This window comes from Protobothrops mucrosquamatus, unplaced genomic scaffold (assembly GCF_001527695.2).
Source record: "Protobothrops mucrosquamatus isolate PMUCROS unplaced genomic scaffold, P.Mucros_1.0 scaffold_182, whole genome shotgun sequence".
NCBI lineage: Eukaryota > Metazoa > Chordata > Lepidosauria > Squamata > Viperidae > Protobothrops > Protobothrops mucrosquamatus.
Genome location: NW_015386258.1, coordinates 499,948 through 520,830, shown reverse-complemented (window position 1 = coordinate 520,830; position 20,883 = coordinate 499,948). Strand labels below are relative to the sequence as shown.

At 37.8% G+C, this 20,883-nt stretch overlaps 1 protein-coding gene across 1 annotated transcript in view; it reads left to right on the top strand.

The window, feature by feature from the left end:
• Window positions 1–854: 854 nt before the first annotated feature.
• The window catches only part of FAM102B (family with sequence similarity 102 member B), a gene marked incomplete in the record, with an annotated part of 31,078 nt that continues 11,049 nt past the window's right edge, over window positions 855–20,883 (top strand). Inside the window, 7 exon segments of the mRNA XM_015824014.1 lie at window positions 855–1,003; window positions 11,832–11,952; window positions 12,842–12,871; window positions 13,086–13,202; window positions 13,833–13,879; window positions 19,533–19,639; window positions 20,630–20,725. Coding sequence (XP_015679500.1) covers window positions 855–1,003; window positions 11,832–11,952; window positions 12,842–12,871; window positions 13,086–13,202; window positions 13,833–13,879; window positions 19,533–19,639; window positions 20,630–20,725 — 667 coding nt within the window.

Below are 20,883 nucleotides of genomic sequence, written 5' to 3'. Positions count from 1 at the left end.
TAGTTGAAATCTTGTTTCTCTCGTACCTCTGAAATCTGCGAGGTCGCCGTTTGGTCAGGAAACGAGTAACACCATTGCAACACCTGGGTTGCGGGCCTGTCCCCCCCCCCCCCAGCCAGAGCCTCACCATTTCTTTCTTTACGCCTAAAAACCCGCCGGGGTCCTTATGGGGTCCTACTGCAGCTGGCGGGGGTATTGCTACGGATGAGCGCCCAGGGATTCGCTGCCTGGCGCGCGCCGGACCGGCCGGCCGACCACGCCACCTTTTTCACCCCCGGGAACCTTCGGTGCCGGCTGGAGCCGGCAGGGGCGCCCACCCCCGAGAAAGGGGAGAGCGCTCCCGTCACTCGGCGGGGGCTCCTCGTGACTCGACGGACTGACGCCGCAGGAGGGCAGAGAAGAAGCCTTCTGGGGAAGGGACCGTCTCTCCCCTCCAGAGAGCCCGTCCGGGGGGGGGGAGAGGAGGAGGCGGGCTGGTTTGAACGCGGGCGGTTTGCGGCCGGCGTCTCCTTCGCTCGTTGGGGCGGGCGCAGCAAGACGCATGTCGTAGCAGAGCGCCCGCGCCCGCCTGCCTAGGGTGAAGACAGCGCGCGGGCGGGCGTGTTTTCTTCCCTCTCTCTCTCTTTCTTCGCCCACCCGCCTCCTGCTGCTTTTCCTCCCGCTCCTCCCCTGCATTGCCTGGTCACAAGGGCCGAAGAAACGACGGCTGGGTAGTAATGGAGGAAGCGGCGGGGGGTTAAGCGGAGACAAGAGGACGTCCGGGGAGGGAGGGAGGGGGGGGGAAAGCGCTCCCCTTGGCCCTTGCGGCGGGTGCTGCTTTAGAGCGCGCGCCTCCTTCGCCCGCCTTGCCCCGCATGGCTTTCATGATGATGAAGAAAAAGAAGTTCAAATTCCGCGTGGAGCTGGAACTGGACGATCTCTCCTCGGTGCCCTTCGTCAACGGGATCCTCTTCTGCAAGGTGCGGCTGCTGGACGGCGGGAGCTTCAGCGGAGAGTCCTCCAGGTACGAACCGCTTCGACTCCGTTAGCCTGGCCAGGAGGCGGCTGCCAAGAGTCTGGCGGAGCCTCCTCATTCCACCTGTTAAGTCTTCGCGAAGCTGCAAGAAATGCTAATTCGCGGTTGGGGCTGGGGAGAAATAATCACGTAGGCGAAGGCTTTTTGCTGCTTTTTCTCCCTCGCTGCTTAAGTTGCAAAATCAATTCCCTTCTCCCCCCCCAACCCAAAATACCAGACTGGAAGACCCGCGAATCTAGGGGAAACAAGCCAGCTATCTAAGTCAAACCCTGATATAAATCTTCCATTTCTCGGACTTGTTTACAGCCCCAGGGCTGAGTTCACGGGAAAGCATCAATCTGTCAAGTAATAATGAAGTGAGTGGCTCTGACGCTGCACAGAGCATCTTTTGTCGTGTTTGGATAGACAAATCGTCGTCTTCCAAAGGGTTAAACTTCACCGAGGGGATTCCTAGAGGAGTGGTTGTGGTTTCTTGACAAATGAAGCTCTAGTTTTCAGAAGCCGTGACCACACCTGTATTTCTTTAGCATAATTGCAAACAATTCCATACATTTCTCTAAAACGACACAAACCTAAAAAATAATTGCATTATCTCATTTAACTCTCAGAATAGTCCTCTGGCAGGTGTAAGGCGTCTTATGAAATGTGGTAGAATTTCTCCTGCTGGAAAGAGTTAAAAAGTGAAGTCCAACACTCAAAGCTGATCTTTTTTTACCCACTTGTTTCTTTATCAAAACAAAATAAGGAAAAGTCTTTTGCCTTATTTGTTTTATGCCATTGGTAGAGAAGAACAGTTATCACACCAGAATAGCTATTACCCTTAGCTGACTTAAGCAACTCAGATTCTGAAAACTCTCACTGAATATCAATGTAAGGTGTACATTGTTAGATGTCTGGGTGGCATACAAATGATGCTTTGGACTTTTGAAATTAATAACAGTTCCGATTTCTAATGTTTCTAATTTGATTTCTATGATTTCTAATACTAACACAAATATATATCCAAAATATGTGCCTATAAGTCAGGGGTATCAGACTCGCCGCATCACGTGACATGTTGCGACGTATTGCAACTTTTCCCCCCTTGCCGGAGCTGGGGTGGGCGCAGCTTCTGCGTGATGCATCCAGCTCCTGAGCCGGCAGTTTGACATCCCTGCTATAGGTGAAGGTCCCTGAAATCACCCTTTCACTTTTAATTAATAGAGTAATTGTGTTAGAGAACTCATAGCATGCTCTGTTTACGAATTTGACTCCTAAGAACTTCAGTAACTCTTCCATCTATTTGTATTGGCAACAAAAGAGAAGTGATTTGACATTTCATTTTTCCTGAATACTTTTTTCAGCTTCCCAATCTAGCATTCAATTCAGACATTTCCTGGAATCTCCATCCAATCTTGCTTAGTTTTTTTTTTAATTTGGCAAAGTGTTGCTAACTATGTGGGCACTGCAGTATGTGCTCACTGGTTTATGCTTGTGAAATAGAGGGTTTTATTTATTATCATTAATATGGGCATGGGTGTCAACAACATTGCATTTTCTTGTTGTAATATATGAACATCCTGTTTCCTGAGCCAGAGTTACATTTTACTAGCCAGTAGCTGTGACATATGTAATGCAGCACAGTAAGTTCAAACAGAAAGTTTTTAATTGTCTCTTGACATACATATCAGAACTATCATTTCTTTGCAGTCATGAAGTGGAATGAAAAATGGTACCAGTACATATAACCATTTCCTTCCCTAGTAAAGAAAAATAACAAAGAGTAAAATACAAATGTTGTTGGCCAATGTTGCTGTGGCCTTACCTTCTTTGCCTTCTAAGTTCCTTAGACTGACACAACAGCTATATTTTATACAATCACATACCTATGGCGACATCACAGGAACTGAAGAGATGAGGCAAACCAAGCAATAGCACACACTGCATGACATTCCTGTCTTTAAAAATGCAATTTCCCTGTTGGTGTATAGTATGCAACTGAATTGACATTTATTGCAATGGTATGAACAATGGTCCTGTGATCAGTAAAGAGATCCTCTTGCCTTACAATCAGGATTAGTTATTTCTGATAGGGAGAGTGTCACAGAAGTTGAAAATTGTAACGTATGTCTGCAAAATATAGCATATGTCACATAACAGAATTTTCAATTACTATGGTTTTTTTTTCATTTTATTACTGGGTATAAATAAATAACCTGGATTCAACTCCTTACTTGGTTAAGCACCTGAGGGGGAAAAACCCCTAAATATTTGTATAGCATTTTGAACAGAAAACCAATATTCTTATATTGTAATTCCTTTGTAAAAGTCAACATACTGTGAGATCTGAGAATGTAATGTAACTTTGCCAGAGTGAATTCATATAGGACAGTGATGGCGAACCTTTTAGAGACTGAGTGTCCAAACTGCAACCCAAAACCTACTTATGCATCGTCGAGTGCCGGGTGGGTGTGGCCCATTGGCTGGGTGTGGCCAATTCGGTGGGCATGGCTGCAGTGGTAACAGCAGACTGGGTGGGATTAAAAAGTTCAATCAATCAATTCCAACTTTGCAAAAACTTTTTTTTCCTGCGAGAAGTTGAAATTGACTGATTGAACCTTTTTTTTTTTTTTGCACACGGCGGTGGAGGCCTAAAACAAAAAGGTTTTATAAAACCCAGCGGAAAGCCTAGGACCGGGGCGACGGCACGCGTGCCCACAGAGAGGGCTCTGAGTGCCGCCTCTGGCACCCATGCCATAGGTTCGCCACCACTGATATAGGAGGCAAAATTCATATTAGTATGCTTTTAGAAAATGTTACTAAATGTGTCATTGGATTGCTTATTTATTACTTCCAGGTGTGAATTAATAAATGCATAGGGTAATTCTGTTGTCATGGAAGAACAGCACTGACTTGGTTCTTGGCGATATTTACTGCCTCTAGCCTTAAGGCAATATACCTTACTAGCTGCTAGATAGCAATAGTTATCAGCCCTTCAAAGTAGACCAGACCATAAAACCAATGTCATCTAAGTCACTACTATTTTTATTGTAAAGCTTTAGTAACAGAATCTTGCAGGTTTGAATGCACTTCCTTCCCTTCATCTTCATGTGAACTAAAGAGGGATTTGTCTGAAATGGTTACTTACCTTACATTCTTGGCCCAGGCCCCTTTTATCTGATTATCTCCTTGGTAGTAGCTTTTCGTCCTGTTCCTCAAGACCATTTCTCTGCCTCTACAATAGTAGAAGAGGAGTGTCACCCACATATACAAACTTGCAACCTTCCTGATGGAGTTGGTTGGCCACAAGTTGATGGACTCTATGGGCTGTTGGCCTGATCCAGTAAGACTCTTGCATATTGATATATTCTTGTATAATGCATAGAAAGGCTTTTATAAATTAAAGATAAAATCTGATAAAATCAATGGAAATTGGAACTGTTTCCAACTATAGAAAGTGACTATCCAATCTAATATATTACATTGATATATTTAACTAGTATAGCCTAGAATTTAAGGGTTAACTTATGTTAACATGGCTTTTCTTTACGTAGCAACACTGGTACCATTACTAATAAATGTTTGTCCCAATATTTATATTTTGTTTTACATTTTATATAGTTCAGTACCAATTCTAATTGTGGATAGTATTTGGCTAAGAAGCTTTGTTGGGCCCTTTTCTCTGAATGGTTCTAATTCAATTCCTCAACTGTTAATTTTATTTATTTATTTTGCTAATCTCAGTCAGATTTGTTTCCAAAAATGAAAGCAATTTTACATTCCCTTTTCTTTCCCCTTTTCATTACTTACTCAGTTAGAGAAATAACAAAAAGAAGTAGTAGGTCCAGAAGGTTTTCATGTTTAATTGTAAGTCTCCCAATTGGTTGAAGGCTTAGATTCAAATCTTGATATTTTAATATTTATTGTTAATTTAATTTAAACTGTTATGATAGCCATTTTAAATATCTCACGCTTTTAGCTCTAGTCCTCACAATGTCACAAATGTATCGCTAGTCTCTTAAAATGCCATGAAATGTTGTTGTTTTACAGATTCTGATAAATAGGTTTCTAGAATAGAGATGATTTAGTTTATCACTCTAAATATTGTTTTTTTTTAAAAAAAATAGTTGTTATTATATTCCAGACAAACCACAGATTTAGTTATATGCTTATCTCTTAATCAATATCAACTCACTCTGTGAGGGAGATGGACAGTCTCCAAATTTGATAAATCAATCACTCTCAATCAATGGGAGTCTTTCTCAGCTACATCATGCCTCAGATTTTTATCTTGATAAATGTTACATCAGCCTTGCATCAACTGTAGATTCACAGCGTTACTGCAAGCTAGCCTTTTCGAAACAGTATATTTCAATTAAAAACAGATGCTGGATCCAGACTGCCAAAAAATTTTCCAGAGCAAGAAGAAATCTTGATATCACCCATACATACTCTGGACAACTGCCTTTTTGTGTTGTGAGTAGACGGCAGAAGCTAACCCTTTTGTGGTCGGTTGCAAACAGCGTAGATTCCACCAAGCTCATTGACATTAATATAGCCTTTTATGGACTTAACGTTAAACCAAAGCTTATCTTTTGAATCACTTTGAAGTTTACTTTTTTCCCTCCTTTTACTGCTTGTTAAAGATCCATTAAGTAAGAAAATTACAACTTTAAAATTTTGTAAGACTTTTTTTCAGAGTACACAACAAAAGGGTGATTATTGATTTTAGAAAGTTTTAAATTGATTAAGAGCCCAAATGAATTTGATTTAAGACTTTGGAGTTGATTGAAAGGATACTTTCTTGTAGAAAAATCCTGTTGTTTATTCTTTGAAACCTTCAAAGTAAGGTGACTTTGAAGGTTGGAACCTAGAAGACACCAGATAGCCACCTTAAAAGAAATGTTTACGGGAAGTTTTGGAATTATTTAACTCTACAGTAAAATCAGAAGGTGTTCTTGAAGAGGGACAAGGCCCATTGAATAAAGCTGCAACTGACTTACAGGCAGATATAAAAATTATAACCTATGAGAAAGTGATGGTAATAATGGATTTACAAATTAAATTCGATGAAGATTTTAAAATTTAGAAAGATACACAAATAATAAATCCGAAGAGCAATGTGGATGATTTTATTATAATGGATTTGCTGGAGTTACCACACTGGAATTATAAAAGGGGCCAGACAAAGATAACAAGACCTTTAAGAGAAGAGACAAAGAGAATGCGAGAAAGCAGCCATTAGTGTTTTCTTTGAGAAACTTAGATTGTTGGGAAAAAGAAAGAATACAAAGTCAATTTAATCAAGGTTAAAATAATGGATTCTATTTCTGGTAATATTTAATTGTGGGGTTTTGGGGGGGAGGACAGTGATTATTTGGAGAAAAGGGGAAATTATTTATTGGGTATAGTAGACAACATGTTTGTAATGTTTAAGTTATTATTTCTACTAATCCTTATTGGACTTTTACTAATTAACATGGAGAGATGAGGTTTTATAGATGGGCTTATAGAGAGTGGGGTGAGGGACTGAAGGCAACTCTGGGTGGTGCAAAACAATCAGATAAAAAACAACATATAAAAACAACATATAACAAATTCATATAAATATCATAAAACCATAGGAGAGAATGGATAAAATTGGCCACCTCAACAGTGGAGCCATCTGAGAAAGTCTCTGGTTATCTGGGAGCCCCAGGACTTGACAACATAACCCGGTCCTGAGAACTTTTGGTAATACCAAAAGAAATGGAACTGATCTATTCTGGGGAGAAGAATATTACATTAGGTACAATATGTATCCTGGGACCCACTAAATGATAACACACCTACTCTACCAGATCTAATGGGGCAGATTGATGCAGATGGGAAGAGGCTGTCCCTCAGATGTCCTAGTCCCATACTGTGAAAGATTTTAAAAGATAAATTGAATTGGACCTGGAAGCAAACCGGCAACAATGCACCTCTGAGAGCAGAGTTGTTACAATGATTACTTTAGGATTATACATAACTTGCCCATGCCCCACTGTATTCTTGTCCCAGCTAAAGCTTCTGAATGCTCTTCTAAGAGCAGCCCCATGTGGAATGCATTGCAGTAGTCCAGTCTGGAGGTGACCAGGGCATAAGTGCTTGTAAGTAGGATCTGCCAAACCTGGAGCACAAGACAAAGCCATGCAAAGGCCCTCCTAGCCCTGCCTGACACCTGTTTATTGAGCAGAAGCCATGATTATGTAGTTATATTAGTCTGATCAATACAAAATAATCTTTAATAAAACTTATTTAAAAAAATAAATTTTCAGCCTTACAGGGAACGCAAGCAGGAGACTATTATTGCAATCATATGTACCGTAGCTCAAGCGTATTCCACAGGCATCCAGCTGGCCACGGAATGGACTGTTGACATAGAATGGTCTAAATCAGGGGTGTCAGACTCGCAACGTCACGTGATGTGTTGCGACGTATCGTGACTTTTTTGCCATTGTTGGTTTCGTTATGATGCATCTGGACCGTGGGCCGGCAGTTTGACACCCCTGGTCTTAAACCCATTGCATTCATTTGTTTAAGGGAAATAGATGATGTGTATTTCCAGCTTACAGTAGGCTTCATATATTTATTCTCATCCTTTCATCAAATATTCCTAGTCACAACCACAGAATCTGCATTGAAAACAGGCATTGCATTAACCGGCAATATTTTTAAAAAGGCTAAAAATAAAATAAAGGTAGTAGAAACAGTATGCCAATTCTTCTCTGTGAACTAACAGTAAAAAGGTGACTCATCTAATTACCTTAATGAGATAGCAAACCAAAGTGTAGAAAGTGATACTATTTGTAACATTAAATATGAAGCTTCAAGTAGTCAGCATAAATACTGAAAAAAATTAAATAGTGTAAACACATTCTAATGTAGATTTCCCTTTGTCATAGACAAATGCCTACTGAAAATAAACAAGAATGGTTATTTCAAGTCAGATTCAACTCACTAATTGAATATAGTTGTCCACCAGAAGCTTAATAAATCTCCTCTGCTCTAGACTGTAGGTCATCGTCCTTAGTGACTGCCCTATTTAGTGACCATTTGAAGTTACAAATGTGCTGAAAAATAACTTTATGACCAATTCTCATATTTAACAACTGTTGCAGCATCTCTGCTGTCATACAATACAGATTTGTGCATTTTGCAACCAGCAGACCTTTGCAGTCATAATAGCATCCCATGGTCACATGATCACCAGTTGCATACTTCATAGCCAGCTTCCAACAAGTAGAGTCATTGGAGAAGCTAGCAAGTCACAATCATGTGATGTCTCAGTTAATGCCCGCTTTGCTTAACAATGGAGTTGCCAGACCCAACTGTGGTTGATAAGTTAGGACCTATGTGTATATATCTAGTTGTAATACAGGAGTGTCAAACTCGCAATGTCACGTGACGTGTCGCGATGTATCGTGACTTTTTTTCCATTGCTGGCAATGGGGTGGGTGCAGTTTCGCCATGACGCATCCGGCCCACGGGCCGGGAGTTTGACACCCCTGTTCTAGTAGGTCTGTGCAGCATTTCAGATTCAAAGGGAAAAATGGGTTTCAGATTGTAGGCAGTCATGCATAACACCTTTTTTCTGGATTGTGTTGTGGAGGGTAGCTGTGCAGGCTATGTGTATCCTCCTTAAAAAGTTGCTGCTAGAAATAAGAAGCAAAAACACATGCTGAGTTTTGGGCATCTTTGGAAGTTCCAGTTCATTCTGATGACTCATTTTTCTTCTTCCCAATAAATAACTCATGGAGGATGAAAAACCCTCAACAAATGAATTTGAAGAATGATTGTGAAACTGCAACAACATCTGTAAATTGGAATCTGTTTATCTGATGTGTGTGCTGAATTAAACATTGCATTTCTAGTACAAAGGAAGTTGACTCACAGTGGAATGTTTTCATCAACGTGTTCTTTAGCGCAGTTGCCACTACACTGTCATTATAGTTCATTGCTAGGGTAACCAATCAATATGAATGTAAAAACAGATTTATTGGACAGTTTTAGAATATACTAAATGTAAAACAACTTATATAATACTTTTAAATATGAATGAATGCTCAAAAAGTGAAGTTTGTACTCAAAATATGTTTTCAATTAGCCTAAATATGAGAGTGGATTCTTTTCCCCCCTAAATGTAGTGAGTATTCTTTCAAAGTTTTTTGCAGTCATTAAATCTTGTCTCTGATGTTTTTGCTTGTACATTACATTTTAATGGATAGATACATATGAACTTTGGGGATATATTTGTGGGGGGAAATGTGATGCCCTAGTTATTTTACAATTCATAATTAATATATAGTACAGTAAGTCCATGATTTAACAGACTAATGCGAGAAGTGGTGCCCATTAAATCCCAGTGGTATTTTATACATGTATATTTTACATATGCATGCATAAAAAGACAGTTGGGTTTTTAAATACAGAGAGTGCTTGACTTAATGACCAAAATTGGGACCAAAATTTCCATTGATAAGCAAGGAAGTTGTTAAGTGTATTCTAGCAAAATACACAGATAAAAATAATATTGTAAGCCACTTAAAACCATGAGAATAGCTGGCCTACAGCAATGGGCTAATCAAAAGTAAAATCTTCACAATAGCCACTTTGTGTTTGAGAGAGAAATCTATAAAGGCTGTATATAGCTTCACACATGATTTGGAAGTGTATTTTTCTATCAGATGTTGAATAAGAGCACAGTCAAAAATAGAGCAGCTGCTTCTAAATCTAGCTTGTTCCTCGGTTAATGTGTTCTCTGTACTTTTTTCTCCTCTAAAAAATAAAATAAAAATAAAACTGAAGTTAAATTGTGGTCATTATTTTGTTAAGTGGAATCAAGTTAGTTTTTCCACTGCACTGTTTCCTGATTTACCAAAGCATTATTTGTGCTATGAAAGCTTTTTTCCTTGATCTCAGTATTGATTGTCACATTTGTTACTGCAGAAACTGTGGCTTGCTATAATTTACATCTCAGGAACCACATTACATCAGATTGTTAATAACTGGCTGCCAAAAGCCAGGTAGAGGGGTGCTATTGTTGTTGTTGTTGTTGTTGCTATTTTAAAAATCTCAGTTGGATATCCACAGATGTTATTTTATTCTCTCTCAGTAAAAAGGTTTTGGTCTGTGAGTGGATGTATTCTCTACACAAATTAATGCACTTGAGCGGTCACCAGGAAATTCAAGATGGAATAAATTATTCATAATCTGGGTATTCAGAACCTAATTAACAACTCTCCCCTCCATTACAGAAATGGAAAGGATGCTCTGAATGTTTTATGCTTGTATAAAATTCTGAGCGGCTTTCTTAATATTGTAAATAATATTTCTTATTCCACATCCATCAAATTTTAGGCAAATTGGATGGAAGTATGTGATAATATTGCTCAGAATAATGCTTGGCACTTTTAGTTATTTGAAATGCAGTGCATTCTCCAGTAGAATATTTTCCTACTTCTCATTTTAAAAACATTTGCACGTGAACTGAATGGTAACTATTCATCACAGTGAAATATAGGTAGTCCTCGGCTTACTAGAGACTGTTCAAAGTTACGATGGCACTGAAAAAAGTGACTTATGACCATTTTTCACACTTATGACCATTGCATCATCCCTGTGGTCGTGATCAAAATTCAGAAGTTTGGCAACTGACTCATATTATATTTATGACCATTGCAGTATCCCTGGGTAATGTGATAAACCATTTGTGACCATCTGCAAGCAAAGTCAGTGTGGGAAAGCTTAACAATTGTGTTATTAACTTAACAACTGCAGTGATTCACTTAACAACTATGGCAAGAAAGATTGTAAAATGGGGCAAAACTCACTTAACGACTGTCTCACTTAGCAACAGAAATATTGGGCTTAATTGTGGTCGTAAGGCAAGGACTACCTGTAATGAATGGATGGCATGTTGAAAAAACCAGATAGGATGGTCAATTCTGATCAGAAAAATCACATGGGAAGAAATTAAGCACCTCATCCCATCTCTGCAGTCGGATTCCTGCATTTAGTAAAATATTTTTTTTAAAAATATCAAGAGATCGCACACAGACATGTTTGGTTTAACTTTAATGTACATTAAGAGCATTTGAAAAAGTCAAAGTTAATGTATTGGCAACTGTATTTTGTGCAGAGGCAAATGCCAGAGGTATACAATTTCAACTTTCAATATTGTTACCTGTTTTATCTAATTTAAAGTTATGTAGTTAAAGGTCAACAATGCTCTGTGTTAAAATAAGATTGCAGATTGATGAAAGAAATTGTTTGTTCTGGCAATCCTTTCCTCTCATCTAAGCCGTCCAATTTATTCTTTGTCTTTACTTTTTAATATCAACGCATCTTAGATACTATATATACCAAATGCAGTACTAGAAAGTGCATTAATTTCCATTTAGATATAGTCCCAAAGTCATATTTGCTGAAAATCAGGCTCATAAATTATTACGTACAAGGAAAGTAGGAAGTGTGACTCCATGATTAATTTCCTTGTAGTAAGTAAATTATCTTTCCATATGAAGGCAGAACCAATCTTACCTATTTACACATATTTCTGCAAATACTGCATGCATCATCCTAATCTCTGGTTTAATAATAAAAATAGTAAAAATATTTAAAAAGCAGTATTGAATACATTTTACCAGCAGTAAATAATCCCACACGGCTATTAACATTGAAATGAAGATACTAATCACGTAGGAGGAAATTGACCTATGATGTCTTAAGATGTGTAGGATTTATTTTCTGAAAATAACAATTAAATCTTGTGTTATCAGTGTCTAATTATCTTGTATTTTTTTTCTATTTACAGAGAAGTGGTGCAAGCAAACTGTGTTCATTGGAAGAAAAGGTTTTCATTTATATGTAAAATAAGTGCAAGTGCCACTACAGGGATTCTGGATCCCTGCATCTGCAGAGTCTCTGTACGAAAGGTATAAATGGGTGTCATACTTACATTTGCATTGTAGTTGTGTCTCTGTAAATTATACATTGTTTTAGTATCTGTTCCCATTTAAGTTATAAGTTTATATATTTATTCATTTTGTTATTTCAAATTAGATTTTCCTGAGCATATTCTGCTCTAGCTATTTTCTAATCTCTTACTGATTTATAAAAAGATGTTTTACATACACATACTAGACTAGTGTATAGTATAGACTATGTATGCTGGCCCAATATTCTTGAAATCCAGCATATGTAGAAGACCCTAAATTGAAGAAGGTTGGATTAAGATAGTGCAGCTAGATCTAGATTTGTGATTATACACACACACACACACACACACACACACATCCATATTATTTTCTTTATTATCTCAAAAGTGGAAACATTCTTTAAGATAGCAATAACAATAGCATGTAGTCTTATATATCGCTTCATAATGCTTTTCAGCACTTTCTAAGCGGTTTACAGTCAGTTTATTGCCTTAATCTGGGTCCTCATTTTACCAACCTCAGAAGGATGGAAGGCTAAATCAACCTCAAACTGGTCAGGATCGAACTTCTGCTGTGGGCAGAGGTAGCTTCCAATACTGCATTTAAACATTGCAGATTCTATAGGTCCTTGAGATTCAGACTCAAAATAAATAAGGAAAAGATAAAGAGCTGGTAGTCTACTGTTTCTTTTCCTTATTTTTATTCTGCCTCATCCAGACCTAGAAGAATAAACATTAGCAGCTCCCTTTGATAACAATCGTAACATCCAAATTTTACAAAGAGTACTACTAATTGTATGAAGTTGTTTGCTATGCTTCCTTATAAAGAATCCATATAACTTCATTTGATTTGGGTTTTTTTGACTACAACTATTTATTTGTTGCAGGAATTAAAAGGAGGGAAGACTTATGCAAAGGTAAAAAGATAACACTGTGTAATCCAATGCCTCTTTTTGTTTCCTTTTCATATCTGTGTGTAGAATATATTGCAGTATATTCTTATTGTTTTGAATGATATCAGGCATTATAAAACATCGTTATGTAGCACAAAGATAAGGCATACTACAAAGCCTAAATTTGTTTATTTCTTTTTTTGTTCTGTGATTACTAACTTCATTCTTTTGTCAATAGTTGGGTTTTGCGGATCTTAACCTGGCAGAGTTTGCTGGATCGGGAAATACGACTCGCCGCTGCTTACTGGAAGGTTATGATACCAAAAACACAAGGCAGGACAATTCAATTCTCAAAGTAATGATGTGGAGATTTTTTTTCCATTCCATTTTGTTTTTTAGAAGTAGCTTTTTGCTAATTGCTAATAGGAAAACAAAGTACAGTAACCATCCATTATTTCATATTTCCTCTTCCTCTTCTCCCTCCATCCCCATTCATGATCACAGTACAATAAATGAGACCTAAAGGAATTAGTTTGTTTTAATAGGATATCTGATGAAAAATTATAAACAAATGAAAACCCATCAGAAGAAAGTTCTTAAATTATTATGGTTGTTTTAGGGATATTGTATAAATAGCACTCTAGTTTGCCTGTATACATTTTTTTATTTTGTCATTAGTTATGTCTGGTGGTATAATGAACACAGAAGAAGTAAAATCCTTAGTGAAGTTATACAATTTGTTTTTTTCATCTGAGGTGGTTTTGATAACAATCTTTGTTAATGAATTTGGTTTTGAAATTGGTATTCAATTAGGCCTTTGTAATTGATTTTCATAAGAGGTTCTAATCTATATGCTGTAGCTATAATCCATTTTTGGTAGTTTGATAGTTCGCTTGATAGAATATAATTCACTTTTTCTTTCCATGTTTTTGGAATTGCAGTTTGATTTCATTTTTTAAAAAATGTCATTCTTACTGATTTATAGATTTTAATCAGCATGCAGCTAATGTCTGGAGACCCTTGCTTTAAAACGTAAGTTTAAATTTACATACATATTGTTCTTGGTGTTTGTCCCACTTGGTTGCAGAGTCTGCGTGTTACGCACTGCTTTTGCTATAGTCTTTATAGCGACTCTATCAACACATGATGCAATGTGGAGTTTTACTTTCTAACTGGCTGTTTGCTGAACTGGTGCTGATTACAGTTGAGAAGGATTGAGTGGCCCAGGATCACCTAAGTCAGGGGTAGGCTTTGCTGGCTGAGGAATTCTGGGAGTTGAAGTCCACAAGTCATAAAAGAGCCCAGGTTGCCTACCCCTGACCTAACTCCCTTCCAAGCCTAAGGGAGGAGTATAAGCTGGTTCTCCCTGCTTCTAGGCCCCAAACCAGCTCATTCACCTCTACACCATACTAGTTTTCAATATTTATGAATCGGTGTGCCCGCATACGTATCTTGCTACCTATCTAAAATGTTTAAAAATATAAAATACTAGTTTTAGTAATCTAATTCCATACTATCCTACATGAGCAGGGGACTTGCTGTGCAATTGCAGCAATCTTCATTTGCACTCTCTGTTGTCATTCTATTAAAACTAGATTCTGCTTAAAGCCACATTTCAGTCACCCAAGGCAGTTAGATTAACCCTAACCCTATTCTTCCTTATCGGTAGGCATTATGTACACTGCAAGGTAAGCGTATTAACTAAGGCATATAAGCAAATGAAGTGAAACCTTGTTGTTTGTTTCTGCACTATGACTTTTTGGAGTGCATCCTCAAGCTCAGTATATCTCTCGATACCACAGTACCACCTTGATCTTGGAAAAATCTGTAATTTTGACATACTATTTGAGTGGTTGTATGTCATAGAACAAGGAGATATTTATGTTATTGCTGGTTAGTTAGATGAATTTCTCATCTATCCAGCGTATCAGATCTGTATTAAGAGAATAATTTAGTGCTAAAATTGCAAATGTTTGTCTTAAATTATGTGAGTCTAATCCAAAGGAAATGAGTCTCTCTGGCCCTTCAGTTCCTGTCTTCTGTAGTGATGGGCAGACTAAAATATAAGTATAAATCCGTGGTGGCGAACCTATGGCAAGCGTGCCACAAGTGGCACGCAGAGCCCTCTCTGTGGGCACGTGCGCCGTCGCCCCAGTCCTAGGGCTTCAGCTGGGTTTTTTAAAATCCTTTTCGCTTTAGGCTTCCACCGCCGTGTGCAAAAAAAAAAAAGGTTCAATCAATCAATCAATTTCAACTTCTCACGGGGAAAAAAAAAAAATCTCGCAAAGTTGGAATAGATTAATTGAACTTTTTAGTCCCACCCAGTCTGCCGTTACCACTGCAGCCACGCCCACCCAATGGGCCATGCCCACCCAATGGGCCACACCCACCCGGCACCCGACATAAGTGGGTTTTGGGTTGCAGTTTGGGCACTCTATCTCTAAAAGGTTCGCCATCACTGGTATAGATAGATAGATAACCTTTATTGTCATTTTTCACCGTGGGCACAATGGCACACGTTAAAAGTGAAATTTAGGCGCTTGCTCTCAAAGTGTACACATACATAACACACATTTAAACATACTATATACAACATATGTATAGACCTACACCCTTACATATAAGTAACATATAAATATTAATCACTGTCCATCTTAAATATATAACGGCAGGAGGAAGCTTCCTGCTTCACAAGGCTTCACAAAGTTAATACTGTATGGAACAAAACTGTGATTGAATCTGGATGTTCTGCTTCGGATGCCACGGAGCTTCTTCACAGGTAACAAGGAAAACAGGTCATGAAGAGGATATGTAGCGTCCCAGACAATCTTGCGGACCCTGCTCAAGCAATGCTTCTATGCTATGTCCTGGATGGAAGGGAGGGAACTTCCAATAATCTTTTCAGCCATCCTCACCATTCTCTGCACCGCATTCCTGTCTGAAGCAGTGATGCTTCCAAACCAGACTGTGATGCTGTATGACAGGATGTTCTCGATTGTCTCTCTGTAGAAAGTGATAAGAACAGGGGAAGGAAGATGTGCTTTTCTCATGCGACGCAGAAAATGGTAGGCGCTGCTGTGCCTGCTTCACCAGGGTCTCACTGTTGAGCGACCAAGCCAGCCTACTTATTAACTGCACACCCAGGAATTTCATGCTGGTAACCATCTCAACTGGTGAATCATTAATGCATAGAGGAGTGTGGCTGTGCTTGCCTTTTCTGAAATCGACAATGATCTTTAGTTTTTCCAATGTTTAAAACTAGGCTGTTCCCCCTACACCAGTTCACCAAACTCTCAACCTCCTTGCTGTAAGCACCCTCATTGTCATCTTGAATAAGGCCGACTACTGTTGTATCATCCGCAAACTTCACAATATGGTTGGTGGCAAACCTAGCACAATAGTCATGAGTCAACAGGGTGAACAACAGCAGACTTAGGATGCAGCCCTGAGGAGAACCTGTGCTCAAGAAAAAGGTGTTAGAAATATTTGTTCCAGCTCGCACATACTGGGGCCTGTTTGTAAGAAAATCAAGAATCCAGTTGCACAAAGGAGTGTTTAAGCATAAAGGGCCCAGTTTGTCTACTAGATGCTGGGGAATGATTGTGTGAAATGCTAGTTATGTGCTGCTATTCAGTCTGTCTCAAAAACTATGACAATTGGCTTATGTTAGTCTGCATAAATTGCATGTGGGCTTTTATCGTATCAACAATATTCTTGTCTGAAGTTAAGGAACAACGTTGAAGGATCCTTTCCTCTTAGTCACAACCTTGTCTGTATTTCCTAGGATTGTGTATTTTAACTTTATTAACAATAACATATTCAATTAGTAATACAGATGTGTGCCTTGCAATGACCTACTGTATGTTGGATATTAGAGATAGTGGTTTTTGTGGTTTGACTTCTCATCCATAAGAACCTTTTGGATATGTGCTATTCCAGAAAGTTGTATACATACATTGTACCAGGAAGGAAAAAAAATACGATTGGGATGAACTTCTAGACTAACAAGGTCTTTTGCAATGAGTCATGTACTGTAGCTCAATGAGTGATCTAATTGTAGCAGTGCAGCTGGGAAGATTTTCTTTTCCATTAGCCATGTTATAATTTACTTGTAGGCAGCGCAAAAAGAAATGTGCAGAACTATAAAACAGCATACATTCTTAATTTGCAGTTAATTGTTTTAAACTGCATAGATTTAAATAACAGTGTAAAATTCAGATAAGAATGTTATGAGTACCTGAAATAATTGATACAAGCTTGTTAGTGTTTGAAATGCCATAATAGCATTTTTTTTTCTTTCTTGCCCAGAATCACAGTAAACAACAATAGTAGTCAGGCTTGTTTGGTTCTGCATTTAATCTGAGTCATCTATAAATATCATTTGTATTGAGTGCTACTTGTATTTTCTTCTGAAACATTATTTTGAGTCTTTCTGATTATTTAGTGTTACTTTGATGTGTCATTCAGATGTAGTATAATAAACCCAACTGTTATTTTCCAGCAGGGTAGGGCATCTTCATTTCTTCATAATAGTAAAAAAAAAAATAACTTAGACTGCATTAGATACTTGATATACATTACATTTTGGAATTTCATGTTTATCCTTATTAACATAGCTCCAATTTTTTTTCAGTGGAGCTGGATTTGGGTGTAGCATGCAGGAGGGCTTGGAGAGTAGAAATTTCAGCTTTATCTGGCAGTTGCGTGCCAGGAAGATTTGTGTTCTTCAAAACAACAGTGGATCTTTGCTCCAAGGCTTAAAAAAAAAAGAACCTTGCCTGTCAAATAATGGTAGAAAAATTGAGGACGGCTTGCTCCAGATGGTATTTCAACCAATCATAAACGCTAGATGGACTAATATCAGCTTTCCCTTCTAAGTGAAAAAAAAAACAGAAATAAAATAGGATTGGCTTGCAAAAATTGTAGACAAAGCCATAAAGTCTACAAGCTAAAGTGTCATACCCCATCAGGACTCTGGGAGAAGGAGATGGTATGCTTGTTCATTGCTCACTGGAGTGGTTCAATGTGTTTTTGACAGCCCTCCTTGATAAGCCAGGAAGGAAACATGATCAGATGAGCCAATTTTACTTTATTGTAAGGCTATAGTAACAGAAACTTGCAAATCTGCAAGTACCAATTTCCCATTGTTTATTTCTATCGCCTGATCAATTAGGGCTGGTTCTTCCTAAGTTTCTTTCTCTGACCTTTAAGCATCTGTTCGATAGATGTTATTTTAATCCTTGCAAGCAACTTATTCACGTCTTTCATTATAGGTTCAGATCTTTTGGGGGCACTAATTTCAGTGCTGGCAGTCTCTGTCCTTCTGCTGGTAATTCTACATCTGCCATGATTTTCTCTTTTAATTCTTCTTGTCAGGGAGTCAGTTCATAAGTCGCTTCAGTGCTAGCCTGTACTGGTTCCGTTGTTATTATTTCTAAGTTATCTCTAGTTCACCCAGCTCACTTCCTTTATATTCCCAGTTGCTATTATTTGAGTTTCTTCTACAGTTGGTTTTGAGTCTTTCATATTCACAATTTTTCCGAATCTCTTCCAGTTCTGTTTCCCTGAATATTTTATTGCTGGTAATGAACCTCCTTTGATCTGCTAGTTGTTATTCAGTGGTGTTTGAGTCTGGATAAATTATTTTCCTATGTTGAAATATTTGCTTTAACTAGCCCTGCACTGTTGGTTCTGATTCATATTAGCAGGCCATAATGGTATGGTTTTCCAGCACATTTTTTTTTGTCTTATCTGTGGTAGTTGTTCTTCCAGTAAGCTTCCAGGACTGGGCTCTGCTTGCCCAGCCACAGCTCCTGAGTCCCTTGCCCACTTCTTGACAGATGCTGACTTGTTGACAGAGGAGTTGTTATAATTATGTGTGGATAATCTATAGTCTAAGACTGGTGGAAACTTAATAATTCAAATCCTAACCAAGGACTTAAGAATTATTAAGAATTAAAAGAATATAGGCAGTTCCAAGCAGAGTGGAGGGTTTGGGTTTTTTTTTGTAAAATCGTGGTGTCCTGTTTTGATAAATTTAATATTTCCAGCTACTGAGAAAGTTCTTTAGGTATCATTCTAGGGCTCAAATCATGATTGGTATAATAATAGATTTCTTTTCTCATAAGCATCCATCTTCAATCTGCAAGTCCTAATATTTTATAATTTTTCCCAATTGTTTTTCCTCAGTCCTAGCATCGCCCAGAATTAGTATTTACAAATTATCCTTCTTCTCTGCAGTAGTGTTAGAATGCTTACATGTTTCCCTTTCTAATGGTTGAAGATGGTGAGCCAGCAGTCCTCAGACTACGAGGAACTATTATATAAACAATTGTCAGCTACCCAAGACTATCAATGAAATTACCAAGTAGCCATTAATTTTAAAAACAGGAGGGGAAAAGCAGTTTCACTCTGCAGCACAAATATATAAAAGCTCTAAATTCTTTGCTCCAGAATGGGCGATCAATTGTGTAAATTTTCATTTTTGTTTACACTATTATCTAGCCAACTTTTCTGCTGAGTCAAGCCAAGTCCTGAGTAAGAGATTAAATATCTGGAGAGTTGAAAATTATTGCTGAACTGTAGCATAAAGCCTGTGCCCTTAAGTATATGTGTATGAGTGAGTGTATATGCATACATAAGCACACACACAACAACCTTCAACCTCAAACCTTTTTGATTGCAGCCCTCCATCTACAGCAATGTCTATACCAATTGCTGGAGAATCAGAATCCCTGCATGAAGACAGAAAAGGTGCAGAGAATACTAAAGGGTCACATTTGACTGTATCAGGTAGGAAACTGGAAGGCGATCAGCCACAGGAAAATCAATAATGATTCAATTACTTAGTATTAGGCTTCTTAAGACGATGGATTGTACTTCATCATAGTTTTTTTTCCAAATAATTGAATTTCTCTATGACAAATCAACAAATCAGGTGTATCTAAGAAACATGCATGAGGGATGATATGTCTATTTAGATAAAGTATTGTCTGTAGGTATCTAGAATAAGCAACAGTATAATATATAACATCATTGTGGAAATCACCCAACATTTATATGCCATGATGTATGATGCAAGTTTCCTATCCTTGCCCTGTGACAGACACCTATGGTATTTCAATGTACATAGCATAAAAGATGCATAGAATTTTAGGATTATCTGGTTTGTGAAAAATTACTAAAGAAAGCTAGGATGTTATTTTGAAGAATGCCTTCTTCCATTATTAATTATTTACAGATTGTTTTAAATATGGAGAAATGGTCTAACATGTAGTATTTTACATTTCAAATTTGTTTAATCTTCAAACAATTTTTCTTATTGCTCTTCTACAATGTGTAGCTCATTTCTTAGTTACCAGCATTTATTCAAGTGTTGGAATGCCTTTTTAAAAAAAGAATGTGAAGATATATACGTAGGTGACCAACATCATTTACTAATATCCATCATTAATGGATTACAAATTACAGTTGTTTTTAGTCCCCTGTAGCGATAACAGATGTGATGGATATTTTTCAATATAAATTTTTAAATGATGAAAGCTAAACAAAGACAGAATACAGGATTTTTAATGTAGGAATCAAGTTTCCTTGTAGCAAGACAGATAATTATTAGAGAAGTAAGTGAGTTAACATAGCTACTTACCATTATTTCCTAATGTTATCTGCACACTAATTCCTCATATATAATGCAAAGGTATAATATTACAGATCAATTCAGCAAATTACTGATTAAATAATCCAACAGCAGTGCTATTCAATCTGACTTTTTTTTTCCAATAGATTTTACAAACAAGAGCATCTCAGCCCCAGATGAACTTGGAGCATGTGGACATTCTAGGACTTCTAGTTATGCAAGCCAACAGTCAAAAGTATCAGGTAAGAATATTATTCTTTACGATATACTTTCAGGGCTTATAAATAACAAATTTTCTGCTTTGTTTTTAAAAAAAGATTTTATGGATTCACAAATCATGGTCTTAAATTGAAAATTCCTTACTACTGTAAGTGAATAGAGAATTTTAAGAAATATTTAT